This window comes from Strix uralensis, chromosome 2 (genome assembly GCF_047716275.1).
Source record: "Strix uralensis isolate ZFMK-TIS-50842 chromosome 2, bStrUra1, whole genome shotgun sequence".
NCBI lineage: Eukaryota > Metazoa > Chordata > Aves > Strigiformes > Strigidae > Strix > Strix uralensis.
The window spans coordinates 124,372,430-124,390,122 of record NC_133973.1 but is presented as its reverse complement, the minus strand read 5'-3'; the positions used below and the strand labels follow the sequence as shown (position 1 = coordinate 124,390,122).

Here is a 17,693-nt window from a genome sequence, read left to right as displayed (position 1 = left end):
AGGATCAGCCCCACATTCACAAGTCCTGGTGCTCATGGAGGACTTCAACCACCCTGATATCTATTGGGGGGACAACACAGCAGGACATAAGCAAGACAGGAGGTTCCTGAAATGCGCTGATGATGAATTAATTCTCCAAGTGATAGAGAAGCCAACAAGGAGAGGTGCTATGCTGGACCTTGTTCTCACCAACAAGGAGGGGCTGGTGGGGAGTGTGAAGCTCAAGGGCAGCCTTGGCTGCAGTGACCATTAAATGGTGGAGTTCAAGATCCTTAGGGCAGCAAGGAGGGCACACAGCAAACTCGCTACCCTGGATTTCAGAAGAGCTGACTTTCGCCTCTTCAGGGATCTGCCTGGCAGAGTAACATGGAATAAAGCCCTGGAGTGAAGAGGGGCCCAAGAAAGCTGGTTAATATTTAAGGATCACCTCCTGCAAGCTCAGGAGCAATGCATTCCAACAAAGAGGAAGTCAGGCAAAAGTATGAGGAGGCCTGCATGGATAAACAAAGGAGCTGTTGTACAAGCTCAAACACAAAAACGAAGCCTACAGAGGGTGGAAGCAGAGACAGATAGCCTAGGTGGGATACAGAGAAGCTGTCTGAGCAGATTAGGAAAGCCAAAGCCCTGATAGAATTAAATCTAGCCAGGGACGTCAAAGGCAAGAAGAAAAGCTTGTATGTCAGTGATAAAAGGAAGACTAGGGAAAATGTGAGCCCTCTCCAGAAGGAAATGGGAGACCTGTTAACCCGGGATATAGAGAAGGCTGAGGTATTCAATGATGTTTTACCTCAGCCTTCACCAGCAAGTGCTGCAGGCACACCACCCAACATGCAGAGGGAAAAGGCGGGGACTGGAAGTGTGAAGAACCACCTACTGTAGAAGATCAGGTTTGAGACCATCTAAGGAACCTGAAGGTGCACAAGTCCATGGGACATGATGAGATGCCTCCGTGGGTCCTGAGGGAATTAGCAGATGAAGTGTCTAAGCACCTATCCATCATATTTGAGAAGTCATGGCAGTCTGGTGAAGTTCCCACTGACTGGAAAAGGGGAAACATAACCCCCATTTTTAAAAAGGGAAAAAAGGAAGACCTGGGGAACTACAGGCCAGTCAGTCTCACCTCTGTGCCTGTCAAGATCACAGAGAGGATCCTTCTGAAAACTGTGCTAGGGCACATGGAAAATAAGGAGATGATTGATGACAGCCAACATGGCTTCACTAAGGGCAAATTGTGCCTAACAAATTTAGTGGCCTTCTACGGCAGGGTTACAGTGTTGGTGAAGGGAAGAGCAACTGATGTCATCTACCTGGACTTTGTGCAAAGTTTTGACACTGTCTCGCACAACATCCTTGTGTCTAAATTGGAGAGACATGGATTTGACTGATGGACCACTCAGTGGATAAAGACTTGGCTGGATGGTCACACTCAAAGAGTTCTGCTCAATGGCTCTATGTTCAAGTGGAGAGCAGTGATGAGTGGTGTTCCTCAGGGGTCAGTATTGGGACTAGCCAAGAACACCTTTTTTGGCAACATGGACAGTGGGATTGAGTGCACTCTCAGCAAGTTTGCTGACGACACCAAGCTGTGTGGTGAGGTTGACAATGATGGAGGGAAGAGATGCCATCCAGAGGGACCTTGAGTGGTGGGCCCGTGAAACCTTATGAAGTTCAACGAGGCCAAGTGCAAGGTCCTGCATGTGGGTCGAGGCAATCCCAAGCACAAATACAGGCTGGGCAATGAGTGGATTGAGAACAGCCCTGAGGAGAGGACTTAAAGGTGTTGGTTGACGAGAAGCTCAACATGTCCCAGCAGTGTGTACTTGCAGCCCAGAAAGCCAACTGTATCCTGGATTGCATCAAGAGAAGTGTGACCAGCAGGTTGAGGGAGATGATTCTCCCCCTCTACTCCATTCTCAAGAGACCCCACCTTCAGTACTGCATTCAACTCTGGGGCCTCCAGTATAAGAAGGACATAGACCTGCTCAAGCAAGTCCAGAGGAAGGCCATGAAGGTGATCAGAGGGCTGGAGCAGCCCCATTATGAGGACAGGCTGAGAGAGTTGGGGTTGTTCATGCTAGAGAACAGAAGGCTCCAGGGAGACCTTATATCAGTTTATAGGTACTTATAGCAGTACCTAAAAGGGGCCTACAAGAAAGCTCTACAGGGACTTTTTACAAGGGTATGTAGTGATAGGACAAGGGGTAATGACTTTAAACTGAAAGAGGGTAGATTTAGATTACCTATAAGGAAGAAATTCATCACTGTGAGAGTGGTGAGACACTGGAACATGTTGCCCAGAGAAGTTGTGGATGCCCCCTCCTTGGAAGTGTTCAAGGCCAGGTTGGACGGGGCTTTGAGCAACTTGGTCTAGTGGAAGATGTCCCTGCCCATGGCAGGAGGGTTGGAATTATATGAACTTTAAGGCCCCTTCCAACACAAACCATTCTATGATTCTATGATTATTATACTACCACATACCATTAAGCACAACAAAACCAGTAACCATAATTTCATCTTCTTTATTCCAAATGTGCTTATATGATTAAAAGACAGAACTCGGAATATAATTTTCCATTATCACTATATCAACAGAGAAATCTGTTCTTTAACAGATTAAATATTTGCAATTGGTAAAAATCATAAGCAGTAAACAGGCAAGTGGTTTATGTGTACAAACCTGAGAAATTGCATGGAATGGCATTTAAATTATCCTAAATGTATTATGAACAGAAGTTGGATTGAAGACAACAATCCATCATAATGCAGATATAAATTGTCAGCATAATTTAAAAGAAGTTTGGAGTACTGTTTTTTCACTTATTGTTGACAGTACAAAGCTAACATTGTCATGAGATTATTCTGTAAAGTCATTATTTTGCTTCAGTTAAATTCACCAAAAATAAACTCCATTGCTAATCAAATAAGTCAAACAATCAAGATTTAACTGTGAATCAACTTTTTCAATTTAATCTGACTGAATTTCAATAATAAAGGGTATTTTGCTAAATCAAATAATGTATGAGTCAGGAATTCACCTAACTTGTGTGTTATTTGTAAAAACACCCACATATTTTAAATAATCTTTTAAGCCAAACAAGATAGCATTAACAATCCAGGTCATTCTCATTTAAGATCAAATCTCAGTCCAATTTGATTATAGATCATTGTTTTACTGTTCTCAGTTTATACAGAATATGACCTTACAAAATGTTTAGGTACTTTTCAAGCTTGTTGTACCTCCCAAGCATTCTCTTCCGTATAGAAACCACTTTGTAGGAAAGCATCTTCACCTTTCACTGTCAAGAGATTTAGATGACAGCCAACAAGCCTCAGTAAACCCCTGTAGTCATACTAAAGAAATGACTCAAACGCCCCTTAGGCTCTCATCATAAAAGTTTTCCTGCAATGACAGTCAGTGTTTGCCTACTCTTTTTTCATATTGATTTAAGCTTTTGTCGAATCATGATCATTTATAGTACTCTCAGTACCCTTTTTAGACATATTCTTCCCAAGCAGAGAGACAATTTTCACTGCATGTTGTCCAGATTGAGTTCCCAACTTGAATCCTCAGTACAATAATAGGCAGCCTTTCTAGACCCCAGGCCTTTGCAGTGCAGAAGCTGAGAGCTGCAAGTCACCACATCGTCTCTATTGACTACACAGTATTTTGAACTTCCTTGCCTTTTTTGTCCCTCTTTCCAAGATAAATCAGAGGTACATTCACAAATCTGCAGATGGAATGTAGAAGGGAAGTATGACAATCAGGGTGGAAAATGAGCAGCATTAAAAACATTAAATGGAAAGGAGAATTGATATAATGACAAGAGAGTGATTTAAGGTTCTTAGGTTTCATATATATTTTCCACATATGATTCTGTAGTTTGAACATATGTAATAAACTGTAATAATCAAACCAACCTTTAATTCTTCCATGGAAGAATTAGGGGCAAGTAAACAAGAGACTTACTAGATGTTAAAAAAGTGCTCTACGGTGTAACTGTGAGCTCTATTTCAAATTTAGTTAGATTATAGATTGTTCTAGTACAAAGCCTTCAAAAGAAAAGTTTGAATACTGAATGAACCACCTTGGTTTAGAGATAAAAACTGAGCAAAAGAATGGACAGATTAACAGGGAAGTTTCCTAGGAACTAGCTCACGATAATGAACTTGCTCTCACAGGATGTATAAGTGTCATTCTCTCCACTTGAAGAACCATGTGTAAAAGTTACTTTACTGCAAACCAGCCCACAATCTCTTAGGATTTATGAAATGGAAAGGAAAAAATTCACATACAACTTCCTCTCTGTGAGGATGTGGGATGGCCGAAGAAGTATTAATTCACCAACAGTAAATTCTCTGCAGGTTGTCGTCTTTCTTTTCCCTCTGCAAGTCCTCAGCATTAGGACAATGGGTGGAAAAACCAAATCCAACAAGGTGATTTCATTGAGCAAAGAATGCATATTACATGTTCCTTGGAGCGTTTTTGAGTTTGGGGAAGTATCTCCACATTAAAAGCAAATTATATGTGGCACAGATTCTTGTGAAAAATTACTTCAAGCAATACCTTACAGGTAAAGCTAATTAGATACATTGCGGACACAACCATGACCTCAGATAACATGCCACGCTGGAGCAGAAAGACAAATAGATTGACACAGCACTGAGCACTGGAGCTGCCCAGAACCTGATGAATGGAATACTTGGGAGCATAATATGAATTATACAATGATTTATTGTCCTAGAGAGAACCGTTAGTTATGACAGATAGCACTGATAGCTGTATTATTATTTATTTGCTGCTTAATGAAGATCAGGAATGTGTTCAGCGTTACAGCAGGTCCATAGCTTATGCTGGCCTTGAAGGTTACATTTAGCTTTCCTTAAAATCATTAGAACTTGGCTGTTAAACCTATCATCTGTTTTGTTTTGTGGTTGGCGGGGGGGTGTGTGTTTAAGCCTTAGTTTTGGTAAAGCACAAGACAAATTCCACGCAGTAGAAATTTATACTGAACAAATATAAATATTTGAGATACTCTGCTAAATGGGTAATATATGATATTCAGAACACCAAGGAATATAGATTTTTCTAATGAAATGCTACTTTGAAATAGTGCACTTGTTGCAAAATATGCCCTGCCATAGAAGAGCATAACATTACTGGAATAAAAAGCAGCTCATAAAAACATACACTTAATAAAGTCAAAATTTAGATATAGGCAAAGAAATTTAAATACCACTAATTTCAGCTTTAAATAATATTGGGACCACGTGGTTGCTGATACACCAGGCTGTTCTAACTCATGTTAGTCTGAATGAGAGATATTTCTACACTGTTTGCATCCATGTCACCCAGTTTTTGTCTTCCCCAAAGGAGAGGGTATGTCTCTGTTTTTGCCGAAGCGTTATGTCTTTTTCCACTGAGGGAAGACTAAAATCAGAAGTTTCTGTCCTTAGATACTTTTCTTAATGGAGTCTCTACTGCATTCCTGCTTAGCAAATTTTGTAAACTGGATTGTAATCTCTCAAATTTAAGCAGCAGCTGCAATGACGTAGTGCAGAGATTTTGTTAAGATTTGGAAGGCTAGCACTTAATTTCCCACCACCCCCCAAGCCCTGTTGTGGCCTTAAACCTCTTATTGCAGGATAAACTGATCAACAAAAATAATCTGTCTTCCAAGACTTGGAAGAGTCTGTAAAATTCAGAAAGACCACTTTATAAATACTACTGAACAGCAAATAATACAGTATTTTTAGAAGTCATGGTCAAACATAGCTCCTACTTATCTAAATGGAAGCTAAAATGTCTCAATATCACACGATCAAGAATCTAATGTCTGAGCATATATCCATCTGTATTAAACACAGTGAGCTTAATTTCTTTCCACTCACACATCCCAAACAATGCTGGCTGCACATCCTGTTATCCTGTAATAAATGTGCTTCATGGGGATCTACTGTACTTCACTGCTCTTCACTTACAGCAATGATTCTTTTAACTGTTACTTGTCTGTCCAGTTACACAGGTGTGCAGATGAAATACATATATTTTCCTGATAAGAATATTAGGATTCAGAGACTCATGAACCCTATGGAAGTTAGAGTGACAGCCAAGATTTTTAACAGCTCCGGAGCAATGAAACCAGAGAATTGCTATCCATTATGCTTTTCTTCCCACTTAACAACAAAATACACATTAAATGTAAATTACCCTCAAGAGAGGACAAATGTGGACTGATTCTGGTCTTATCCTTCTAACAGCTAAGGCTTTGTACCAGAATCACTAATTATGTTGAGCAACCCATGTTTCAGTCGCTAGTAAATGTTGCTGTGCTAGACAACTTAAAAAATTTGTATCCTGAAGTTGACCCTTGGTAGGAGTGTGTGTTCATCTTTTGCATTTAGTGCTGCAGAGTCCTCAGATATTCTTTTGCACTGCTGGGATTTCTGATATGCCGGAGCAAGAATATAATACTTGCATTATGGTTTGACTGGTCTGAGTATCTTCCCTCCAGCAACATCATTAACGAGGACACTTCAGAAGGCAAAACACTGACATTTCATTCTTACTCTTAGATCTACAGGGTTATTAAACTATAGATCATGCCCACATTCACTTTGGTCTCAGTGGCAACTTTGATGCGTCACCTCTCTTTTCCTTCTTTGCATTTGAATATGCTTCAATAAAGATTTTGCCTTGGTGCTACATGGAATATTATGTCAAGTTCAGTTTTAAAAATGCAAATGAAGAGAAGATTGGCTGAAGAATGTGTGCCAAGATGTGCTGAAAAGGAGTTGTTCTGACTAGAAAGAAAAAAAAAAAATGTAGAAGATTGGATCTTGGAACCAATCCTATTTCATCTTGTCTTTAATGACCTTGGCATGCAAATGACAATTGTATGGTACAAAATTGGACATATTACCAGTACAGCAGATGATGAAAATAACACATGAGAACAGACAAGAAATGTAATACTTCAAAGCACAAGGTCATGCACATATGGATGACTGGTTATGGGTGGAAGCTCATAACTTGCAAGTGATTGAGAAGGATAAATATCTGAGTGTATCTATCTGAGCCCAGAATGTGTATGTGCCAAAAAAAACAGGCAAATATGAATCTAGGTGAAGTCAGTGACATATTTCCAGCACAGCTAGAGAAGTACCAACATGTACACCCCTAGTAAGACTTTGTTTTGGATGCAGGGTACAATTCTACTCATTCAGGATCAAAATTACTCAAATTAGAACCAGCGCACAGGAATATTATGACGCAGGTAAAGTGTCATTCAAGGAAAGACTGACAGTCTTTGCCTGGTTAGCAAAGTAAATAAAATCTGAGAAGGAAAATTCCTATACTCAATAAATGTTTCTTACAGTGAAACATCGAGGAGATGCATATATACACTTGTGTGTAATATATAATATACAGTAATACATATTATATTTGCTATATAGTAATCAATTATTAATGAAATATATAATATGCAATATAAAATATATTGTAAATATAACTTAATATAATAAATATACAATATTATATATAAGATATTATATATTATTGTATAAAATGTACTATACATGATATAATTTTTATATATATCGTATATATATAGTATCATATAAACTCTAGATAATATAGTGAATAGTGGAATAATATAATAGTGGTTTATATAATACAACAATATAATAAGTGCATTATTGTATATTATATATTGTGTAAGTATATTAATAATATATTAATAAAATATTAATTCTGTGTAATCTATAATGTTTTACAAACTCTAACATTGAGAAAACTTAACGTGTTAGGTTCACATATCATATAAAGTAATAGTGATAATGAAATTTAGAGATATTTGCAGGTCATTTTGTCTATCCTTGGTTAACATGTTAAAGTTATTTCCATTTGGCTATTAAGAAAAATGCTTTGAAAGGAACAAAAATACTTATGGTAATTTACTAAAAATGTTGGTGCTTACATTAAATCAAAAAGTTGGAAGTATTTTAGGACACAAAATTGAGAAAGTAAACTGCAATTGCTACACCATGTGGTCAGGGTGACTTTTGTTCACACTTACCTGTTCTTTCTCTGAGTAGTGACTCTATTAAGTCAACAATACGTATGGACTTGCGCTCACTAAATCTGATGGAGCAACATTTATTGACTCCAGTAAGTTTGGATATAACAATGATTTTGTACATGCAAAATCTAGTATTATTACTTGAATTTATGAAATAATACAAAGTTTCTTAGAAAAAGCCATTTATCCTCCAAAAGGCTGTTCTACTTTCCAAATTTCTCTTTTTTTGTTCATAATTTTGGAACACTGTAACTACGGTTGACTAGAATACTAAAAAATAAAAATTTGAACTGATTCTCTGGGTACACTCATTCAGGGATTGCATGTTTCAGATTTAAATATATACACATCTCAACAGAAAAAATGAGAATCTGTTCATATTTCCTCAATCATATTTAGTATTAATTTCCTCTATGTTAATAAAAATCAGTCAACATTATATTTCAAGTTATCTTAATTCCATTACAGTAGCAAGACATCCTCCAAATGTTACTGCATTTTAGGGAAGAGGAAGAAAGAGCCCTTCATTTCTAAGAGGACTTTTTTAATACCAAGGATTATAACCAAAATATTTCTGTTAATCTCCTTAATTAATTTCTTTGTGCTAGTTTGGAATAATTTTATTTGAGCATGAAAATATGCACAGTGTGCTTTAAGCGAAGTTAAAGTTATTAAAAAACTGAAATCCTCTTCTTTAATCCCTATTAATAATTGTATAAATGCAATGTTCTGACAATCCTCGGAAGAGGGTATTAGGGCACATACACCTTGTAAGATGAAAGCTGCAATCATGAATTTCTCACACTCTACAAAACACCATCATGAAATACCTTGAACACAGATTTACTAAATTTTAAACTGACACTTCATCCCTGTTTCAGCAAGCATCCTCTGCAGATTTAATGATCAGGAACATCCTTCTGATGCACGCTGGGAGATACGGCTGCAGGGTCCAGACTGCGGCGGACACCGTGTCAGATGAGACGGAGCTGCTTGTTAGGGGTGAGTATGCTCACAGTGCCACCTGAAAACACAGTCACCAGAAACTATTGTACCAGGGAATTTAAATATGTGGGATTCAGGGATATGTATGCTATGAATTATTCTTCAGATTTTATCCTGTTGAAAATGATTGTGATTAACCTACCATCTTTGAAAACAGTTTCACCATAAACTGACCTGCAGACATGGCAATGAGAAACAAAAGACAGTTGGTTAATGGACATGCAGTCTTAAGAGAGATAATAGCACAAAAGGTATACTAGGTTAGTAAAAATGTAGACAATTAGCATTCACAGGCCTGTGCAAGGTAGGTATGATGAGTTCTGTGCTTTTTTATGTGATGCTTTACATTTCGTCTTATGGTCAAACCATTCTTCAGGTTTAATGGTTTAGCAATATTCATTCACTTCCTAAGAGGAGGGACCATGTAGAGTTTTGTAAAATGATAGGTATGAACAATGAACAGGGATTTGGGTTTTTTCACACATGGAATTGTCACCACCAAATCTTTAGACCCAGTCCTGTAATCTGTGAGTTGCTTTACCTGTCATTCAACCTTCCTGATTATGCACAGGAACAGAGTCATTGACCTGCAGGATCCCAGATCATATCTAGGACACCAACTAGGTTACAATAAAGCAGGGCATTAGCACCACGTGTGCGTTCCGTTCAGCAGAGTATTTCTGCATTTCTGCACTATGTGTGTGTGTGTGTGTGTGTGCACGCACATGTGTGTTCAGTGCCTGATGGGACTTGAGGACTTACAGTCCACTTACTGGCATTACACCTAGTGGGTCCTGCAATGTCAGGATCAATGGATCTCTGCACCGCTGGGTAGCCTTACTATGGATTATAAGCTTTTTGAAAGAATAAATCAAGGTAGATATTTTATTAACATTTGAAAAACTCCAAAGAAAAAAAATCAAAACTATTTAGAGATTATAATCATTCAAAAATACTTATTCTACCACATTCCACCATATCTTTAGATTTGATATGTTCATATCCATCACTTTTAGGACAAATATATGCTTTGAATGATAAAGTATGTGTCTCGCTGACTGCAGGGCTCTTCACATTTTGATGAAAATAACTGTTAAATATTTCCATAAAGTCACTTTGAGGACCATCAGATTTCTGTGAGCTATGGCTCTATTGGGATGGTGGTATTCAGTTGCCTCAACACAGACATATAATGCCACTTTAGCTGCCTTATGAAATCTGATTCATCCTTGTGGGTTATGCAAAGACCTTACGTGTTTGTGTGACCTTACCTCTCTCAGACAGGAGCTGGAGGGTCTATGGATAGGCAAGACAATCTCCACTTTAATGTCATTGAACTTATTAGTGACAAAAATCTCTTAGTTTACTATTATCTAGGACACTGCAGACTGCGTACAAAATTTTTTTTAAGAATACCAGTTATATAAATGTTTTTATTGAATTTGATGTTGAAAATAAATGTTTCTCTAAGGAAGAGGTTTGAGACGGAAAAAAAAGGGCGTTGTAAGCAGTATTAGAATGTATGTATGTGAGTGTCTCGTTACCATGCCACCTTGATGATGAAATGAAAACTATGACTGCTTTATAATGGAATTTAAATTCAAATATACTGTGCTTACAATGTTTTCCTTTGCTTGTTTCTATGATTGGATAATTATAGGATACAGTAAGAAATGTTTGCATAGCTTTCACAAAATGCTTTATACTGTGTGACTGCTTTTGTTCTGATGTAAAATTCAGTTTTCATGAAATTATAGGATATGGTTGGTTTGCTGAAGTAGTTAATTTCCTTAAGGTATCTGTAAAACTTGTACAAATAAGGGCAATAAGATCCTACAGTGTCGGTATTGCTTTCACAACAAAATGTAGGATGGTTTTGTTTTGTATGCAGAAAATGTTTAAAGCATATTCAATTCAAAGTTGGTAATGATTACTCTTTGTAGACTTCAACATTTCAAAAATCCAAAATGTTTAGGAGAATCGAATCTCTCTCTCCTTATACTGTTACAGGCATTTCATTTTCATTTGAGTATCTCTAATTCTTTTTTCTCCCCTTATCTCTGTTTATAGAGTGCACTCAGTGGTCTGCAATTTGACACTGTCTGATGATTCCAAATTGCAGCACCTTTCAAACTTTAGGTTTAGCTTTTGGAGATGCTGGACATTGTTTAGGAGAAGAGACCAGCAGCAAAAGATGTTTCAATAAATATTTTAGTAAACTCTGAATAATTTCACCTGACAGAGGAAGTCATCATCTATGAAGAAAACCCATTGCCACTATGCAGTAAAGTCTGAAATCCAAAGCTATATTATTCTTTATTTCCAGTATAGTTTTTAGGTAAAATAATTTCATTTTATGCATATTACAAAACTTCTTTGTGTTTTAAATGTTACAGCCTATGGCCAAACTGAGATAGCAGAAGCTTTGTTATGAACTCTTAGAAGTACTGATACAAGCAAAGTTCCAGCACATCCTTGTTCTGACCTTACTCTCTCTCCTTTTGCCTCTGCAGAAAATGCCAGTCTTGAATGCTGATAATATCATACCAGCATACAACACCATTTCAATCATTACTTATATTGTAAGGTTCATCTGGTATTTTTAATATATAATTGTAATTTTTAGTCAAAAAATTGTTCTACTTACATTTATTTCTACAGGAAATAAATTGGACATACAGAATAAATTAAAATAACCTAATTCTCCCTCCTTTAGATATTCATGAATATCAGAATTATTGCTATTAGCAAACTGACTAAATTTATACTGAATTATCTATTCAACTGGTGTTTTATTTTTAAGTCCAAGGACAGTTTTCTAGAGCTTTATTACAAGTGGCTTGGGAGAAAACTATACCTTGCTGCAGCTTCTTCAGATGGAGGAAAGCAACAAACTCTTTGCAGACTCCTATTGCTTCTAACTAACATGTTGATCTTAAACAGACAGACATTCACCACTGCATTTTCAAGCAATTGCAGTGTCTCAGTATCATTTACTGTGGCAAAAGCATGGAGTATCCTTAAACCATATTTATCTTTTTTGAAACCGTTCTCGCTATTTGCTCTATTGGAAGATCCCTTGAATATATGCCAGGGAACTAACCGTGTCACTGTTTTTGCCCTGTTCTTCTTTGCTCTGCATTACACAATAGAAGTTAAATTCCAAAACATCACCAGTGAAAAACAATCTGAAGAAGAGAGAATGAATATTGCCAAGTAAATCTCAATTCTTTTGAGTCTAGTTATTTACAAGAAGGTAATTAATGGTGCAAGAAGATTTCTGAATTTACTATACATGTACGTGTGTGTGTGTGTGTGTGTGTGTGTGTGTGTGTGTGTGTGAACAACAAAAGAAATTAAAATAGCAGCAAGTTTCTATTCTGCAACTTTCTACAATGGATTACAGAGTTTTTTAAACCATGTTCAAAACATTTTCAAATTCACTACTTTACAGTTCTTGATTTTATGTAACTTGCGGTGAAATACGTGTCTAATGTTATTTCCATAATTATTTTTATCTAGTGAATCTCTTTCAGGAACACTTCAAAACTATATGAAAAGATATTCTAGATCATGTTTAGACAAAACTGAGATTCATACTACTCAAAACCTAAATACTCTTCTAAGTGTTTTGAAAAAAATGATTACATTATGTATATTAAACTAAGAAAAAACTTTTTAGTGGTTCCTAGTAATTTCTCTGCTTCATAAATGTTGTTTTTCCAACCTGAGTTATTTTCTTTTCTCTTTCTGTTTCATTTTTCTATTGCTACCAATAACACGGATTTCATTAGGAAGAAATGTTCTGCTAGCAGCTGGACCTCTCAGGCAGTACATTAGCTTTCCAGTTTAAGTGTCTTGCATTTTAATCTTGGAATGGGTTGTGAATGAGAAGTATTTCAGTGTCTTATGCTAGTCAACAGGGACCTTCAGAGGTCTGCTCTCCTGACATACCTACCATCATGGGTTTATATTCAGGAAGGCTACTACCTAACTTGCAAAAGCATTTCCTCTCCAAAATACGGTTCTACAAAATTCTCTGCAATTCATCATCACAAGTTGCTCTTATTATTAGGTACCTAAAACAATAAGTCATGATCTTTTAGTCATCCATCTAAGATCCACCATCCCCTCTAGATAGACACCTTGACTCTGTGGAAGTCCTTTACTCTCTGAATATGTGGAGGATGAGAGGATTCAGCTCGATGGCCAAGATTGATTTAAGGCAGAAAAGGCGATGCCAACCACTTACAATTTAGCTCAGTAACTGCAATGCTCATCTATGAGGTAGAATAACTCTTTTTTAGCTGTCTCATACCCAGCCTTAAAATCACACTTGTCTCTTCTCAAGAGCATGCTATATCTGCAGGCAGTAGATTTAGGTAGGATCAAGATATGTTCAACCCTCTGTCTGAGTCAGAGTAGTCAGGAGCACAGAAGTCAGGAGGCAAATGAATGAGAGCCATAGGGCACAATTTAAGTTATCTCCAGCAACCCAAATATTTACTTCTTTCATTGAGATGACTACTGCCCAAAAAATTAACATAGTCCTCAGGGGAACCACTGTCAACAGCTTAAGCCAATACACTGAGGTGTGTATTGGGAAAGGGAAAAGCTAAATAACAGGCATGTGCCCTCTGCACTGGATGTACCCTGCAGCAGGGCAATGAGACAGATAGTGGTAAAGCCTTAAATGCTGCTGCAAGATTTTCTGGAAGAAAGTCAGCAGAGCCCATAGCAGCAGAAGAAGGCATATAGGGCAGGGTGATACAGTTCAAGGATATCCAGAAGAGAAAACAGCTTTTCACATAAGGGGATGACTATTCTGGCACAAAGCCTGCACAAATGTGCTACTTCAGAGGAATCCCATAACAGAAATTATGTATGCCTGATGGTCAGAGAAATACTTTTAGCCGAGTGAATGAATACGACAAAAATCATAGCTATGGACTTACATTTCTGACACCCAAGTCATTGCCTGATTTCACTTCATTTATGCCTTCTGTTGTTTGCTCACCCAAGGATAATATGTGAAGAATAGCTGTTTGCCATGCAAACAAGGATGTTTACAGGAGAATATAGATATTCACTACTCAGTCAACAAATGTTTTTCCAAGCACATGAAGTCATCAGCCATTTAAGAAGCAGAAGTGATTTATAATTTTTGTGATTGTCAATCCCATTCTTGACATCAGTCCAAGAATAATTTTCCTATGTCACGTGCTTTTTCTGGCCACCAGCCTTTATTTATCCACTTAGATCTTCAACTTTCAGTGAATATTAAGTAGCAGAGAAGCAGAATAGCAGAATGTTTCAGCTTGGCTGGTTTTCCATCTATCATTGGCACACCAGTAGTTGAGCTGTCTCTATACTGATTTTTCACAAAGAAGTGATTACCACAGCAGAAGGCTCTAATACAGGGTAAATATGCATGTCATGTTCTGACACTAATGATATGGTCACAAACATGGTTACCAAACACCCAAGTACCAGCCAGACTTGCATCTCACAGATGTCTCAGGTGATCTTGTAGCCAGCAATGTGTCAGGTTTTCTCAAGACAATGCCTGCTTGGTAAGTTAATTTGGTTTTTAAAGCCTGTCTTCAAAAAAGGGCTTATTATATTCTTATTTCCCCCTTATGCTGTAGAAATTTGAAGCAATCTGTGCATTCATATTTGCATTACAAAGCATACCTTCTTGATCCTGTGCTTCCACCATGTTTCTCTGTAGAGACATTTTAAACACAAAATACTTCTGTCATAAAAAAGGTTGACACAGTGAAGGGGCTAATATTTATTACTTTGTGTTGGTCCAATCAAGTACATTAAAAAAGGTCAACAGTGCTTTTCATTTTGTGGTTACTTAATTCATCAGTACGTATGTTACTCATAGACAGGTTTTGAAGACCACCAAAACTCATAGCTAAGAGCAGAAGGCTACTTCTTACATTCACTTTTGTCAAGAAATATCCCTTTGCTCTTGAAACACAGTTTCTAATGAACTCATTCAAAGTGTTGCTTTGTCATAGGCTGCAATAAAGAAGAGCTTGAGTAAAAAATCTCCTACCAAAACCAGTTATTGCATATTACTTGCTCTTCTGCAAGTTTGGAGGGTTGTCTTGAAAAAGCATCTGAACATTTCAGCAAAGAAAAAGAGTGGGAGTTTGGAATGTTGCACAGGAGTTTAACATGCTTTCACAAAAATCAGCACGAAGGTCTCTATAGTCTGTTAAGAGTAGAGATCCCTTTCACCTGCACTGAGGTGAGTAGTACTCCTGGTGTGGCAGCAGCAGGAGTTTCTTGCAGATTAGAGGATCACTGCAAAATTTACCATGATACTATTATCTGATGTGGATGGGACAATGTTTCAAACATTAACAATTGAGTGATTTTTCCTATATGAACTTCTATATTGTTAGTAATGATAGTGGCACCACAAACACCTATCCAGGTTATTTTTCACAGTTATCCCTTTCTTGCATCACATTTCTTTTTAGGATCATCATGATTGATTTAGGAATACAAGGTTGTGAAGTTAAAGGATTTTTTTACATCTGTGAAAGCTTCAGTACCTAAATAATGGTATCAAGTCTCCAATATTTTAATATTTATTTAAAAAATCAAAGTTTTTATCATAATAAATTACTGGGTTCTGTAACATTAAGTTGTCAGATAAATCCCATCACATAAGTCCTACTTATAAATTATTCTTCAAAGCTGGTTTACAATACGTTATACCTAAGAGAGTAAGTAGTGTTGATTGCAAACTGCTCAGACAGATGCTGGATGCTGCATTACACATTGCCTTACAACAGTCTATGGAGCAGCCAGCTCATCTCCAAATTGCCAAACTTTCTTTCAGATTGCTCCATTTATTTATTCTAGATACAGTGCAGCCCTGATCTCTGGTTTTGCAAAGGAGAAAAGCATACTAGTCCCAAAATAATTTTTTCAGTGTTCAACTTTCTGCAACATAAATAGTGTAAACTGTAACCTGTAGCAAAGATTGACGCTACAAGGCAACTAAGTCTGGGAGAACATAGCAAGGAAAAGGACCATTAGCTCTTTGCAAAGGAACTATAGTAATGCAGTAGCCAGGCAAGTTTGTTCAATTTTTAAGTTTGAGGTGCTAGCTAACAGAACGTGCCATCTTATGTAACAAAAAGTGGTCAAATAAATAAAATGCCGAGAAATTATTTCTGTGTGTTACCTTGTATTCATCAAAGATCACGTAAAAGATTGTTTCAGCATATCTAGTACTTTTAATATTTTATATATTTCTATAAAAATATTTTATATATTACATATATATTATAAAATATGGTTTAGGAGAAACTCAGAGATAAATAATTTATTAGTCTCAGACCTGTGCTTTCTAAGCATTAATACAGTTAACTTTGTTTCCAGTACTATCTCATTTGTCTATACTTAAGGATTTTAGTGGATTTAGATGCCAGATATTCTCTGGCTATTTTAGTAATAGTTTGTTCACTGTCATTTGATTTGTTTGTCCTTTTCACTCTTACTGCTCAAAATGTGTTTTTTGTTGTTATGGAAGTCAATAGACATTGTGCTTTTCTAGAGGAGGAAAAAAATAATGTCCAGTCTTTTTAATTCTCTGCATCAATGTTGTACACCCTTGGAAACTTATTAGTATATACAAAGCTAATTAAAATCCTTTGAACCATACAAATATTAGTACAACATTCACAGCAGGAATATTCCTTAAAATAAGATGAAAACCAGCTTTCTTCTACGATGTATAACACATATTGTAAGACTGTGCACTGAAAGCTAACCAAATGCACTGTGCATGCCTACTGTAAGTAAAATGAGCTTTAAGATCAAACAGCTACCTGGAAGCTGTAAGATCTTGAAATGGAGCAGAGAGCAATCCTGTAATGTGAAGGGATGAAAGCCTTTCTGACTACAAACTGTGGTTTAAGACTACACAATTTGTGGTCTAAAAATAAAAAGGAGGTTAAAGCCATTCATCTTGTAGACTGGCAAAACTACCAATCTAAGCAAGAAATCCACTCTAATGATATATTTTTGGAGAAGTAATGTTTCCTCTGAACTCCACTGACCTGGAGCAAATATAATGCAGGAACTGCTGGTTAGGTTGACCACACTGCTCCTTTTAGTTGTGATATTGCCAATAAAACTTAAAGACAAGCACTTGGGTTTAAAGGCCATCAAACACAACATTATTAAATGGAACATAAACAAGGTCAGCAGATTCTTGCTGGTCCTTGAAATTACATTTGAGCCGTAGCAAAGGCCAGGAAGATGCCCTAAGCACAAGACCCCATTAATTGGACTCACAGAATATATCCATAATTGTAAACTGCTCCCAGAGGGCAAAGGGTACAGCAGAGTTCCTATCCACACAGCTATGTTCCTGGTTCCCCTCCCCTCTCAAAACGGGATGGTTACAACAAACTTCCTGTTGGGATCTGCCACAGACCACAATAATCCATTAATTGTGCCAAGGCATTTCCTGGGCAAGTCATAATTGCACAGGGTTGAAATTATGATAGGGACTGGCTGACAACATAATAGTTCATAGGATTGGTGCTAGAGTTCAGATCTATTCTTTGGCCCTTC

At 37.1% G+C, this 17,693-nt stretch overlaps 1 protein-coding gene across 6 annotated transcripts in view; it reads left to right on the top strand.

Annotated features, from left to right (window-relative positions):
* The window catches only part of CNTN5 (contactin 5), a 666,666-nt gene that overhangs the window by 602,808 nt on the left and 46,165 nt on the right, over positions 1–17,693 (top strand). For all 6 annotated transcript variants that reach the window (XR_012627723.1, XM_074860212.1, XM_074860211.1 and 3 more), the window contains one exon: positions 8,963–9,083. Coding sequence is in view for 5 of the 6 variants with exons in the window: in XM_074860212.1 (XP_074716313.1) it covers positions 8,963–9,083 (121 nt within the window). In the remaining variant the exon portion in view is untranslated. The remainder of the gene's footprint in view (positions 1–8,962; positions 9,084–17,693) is intronic.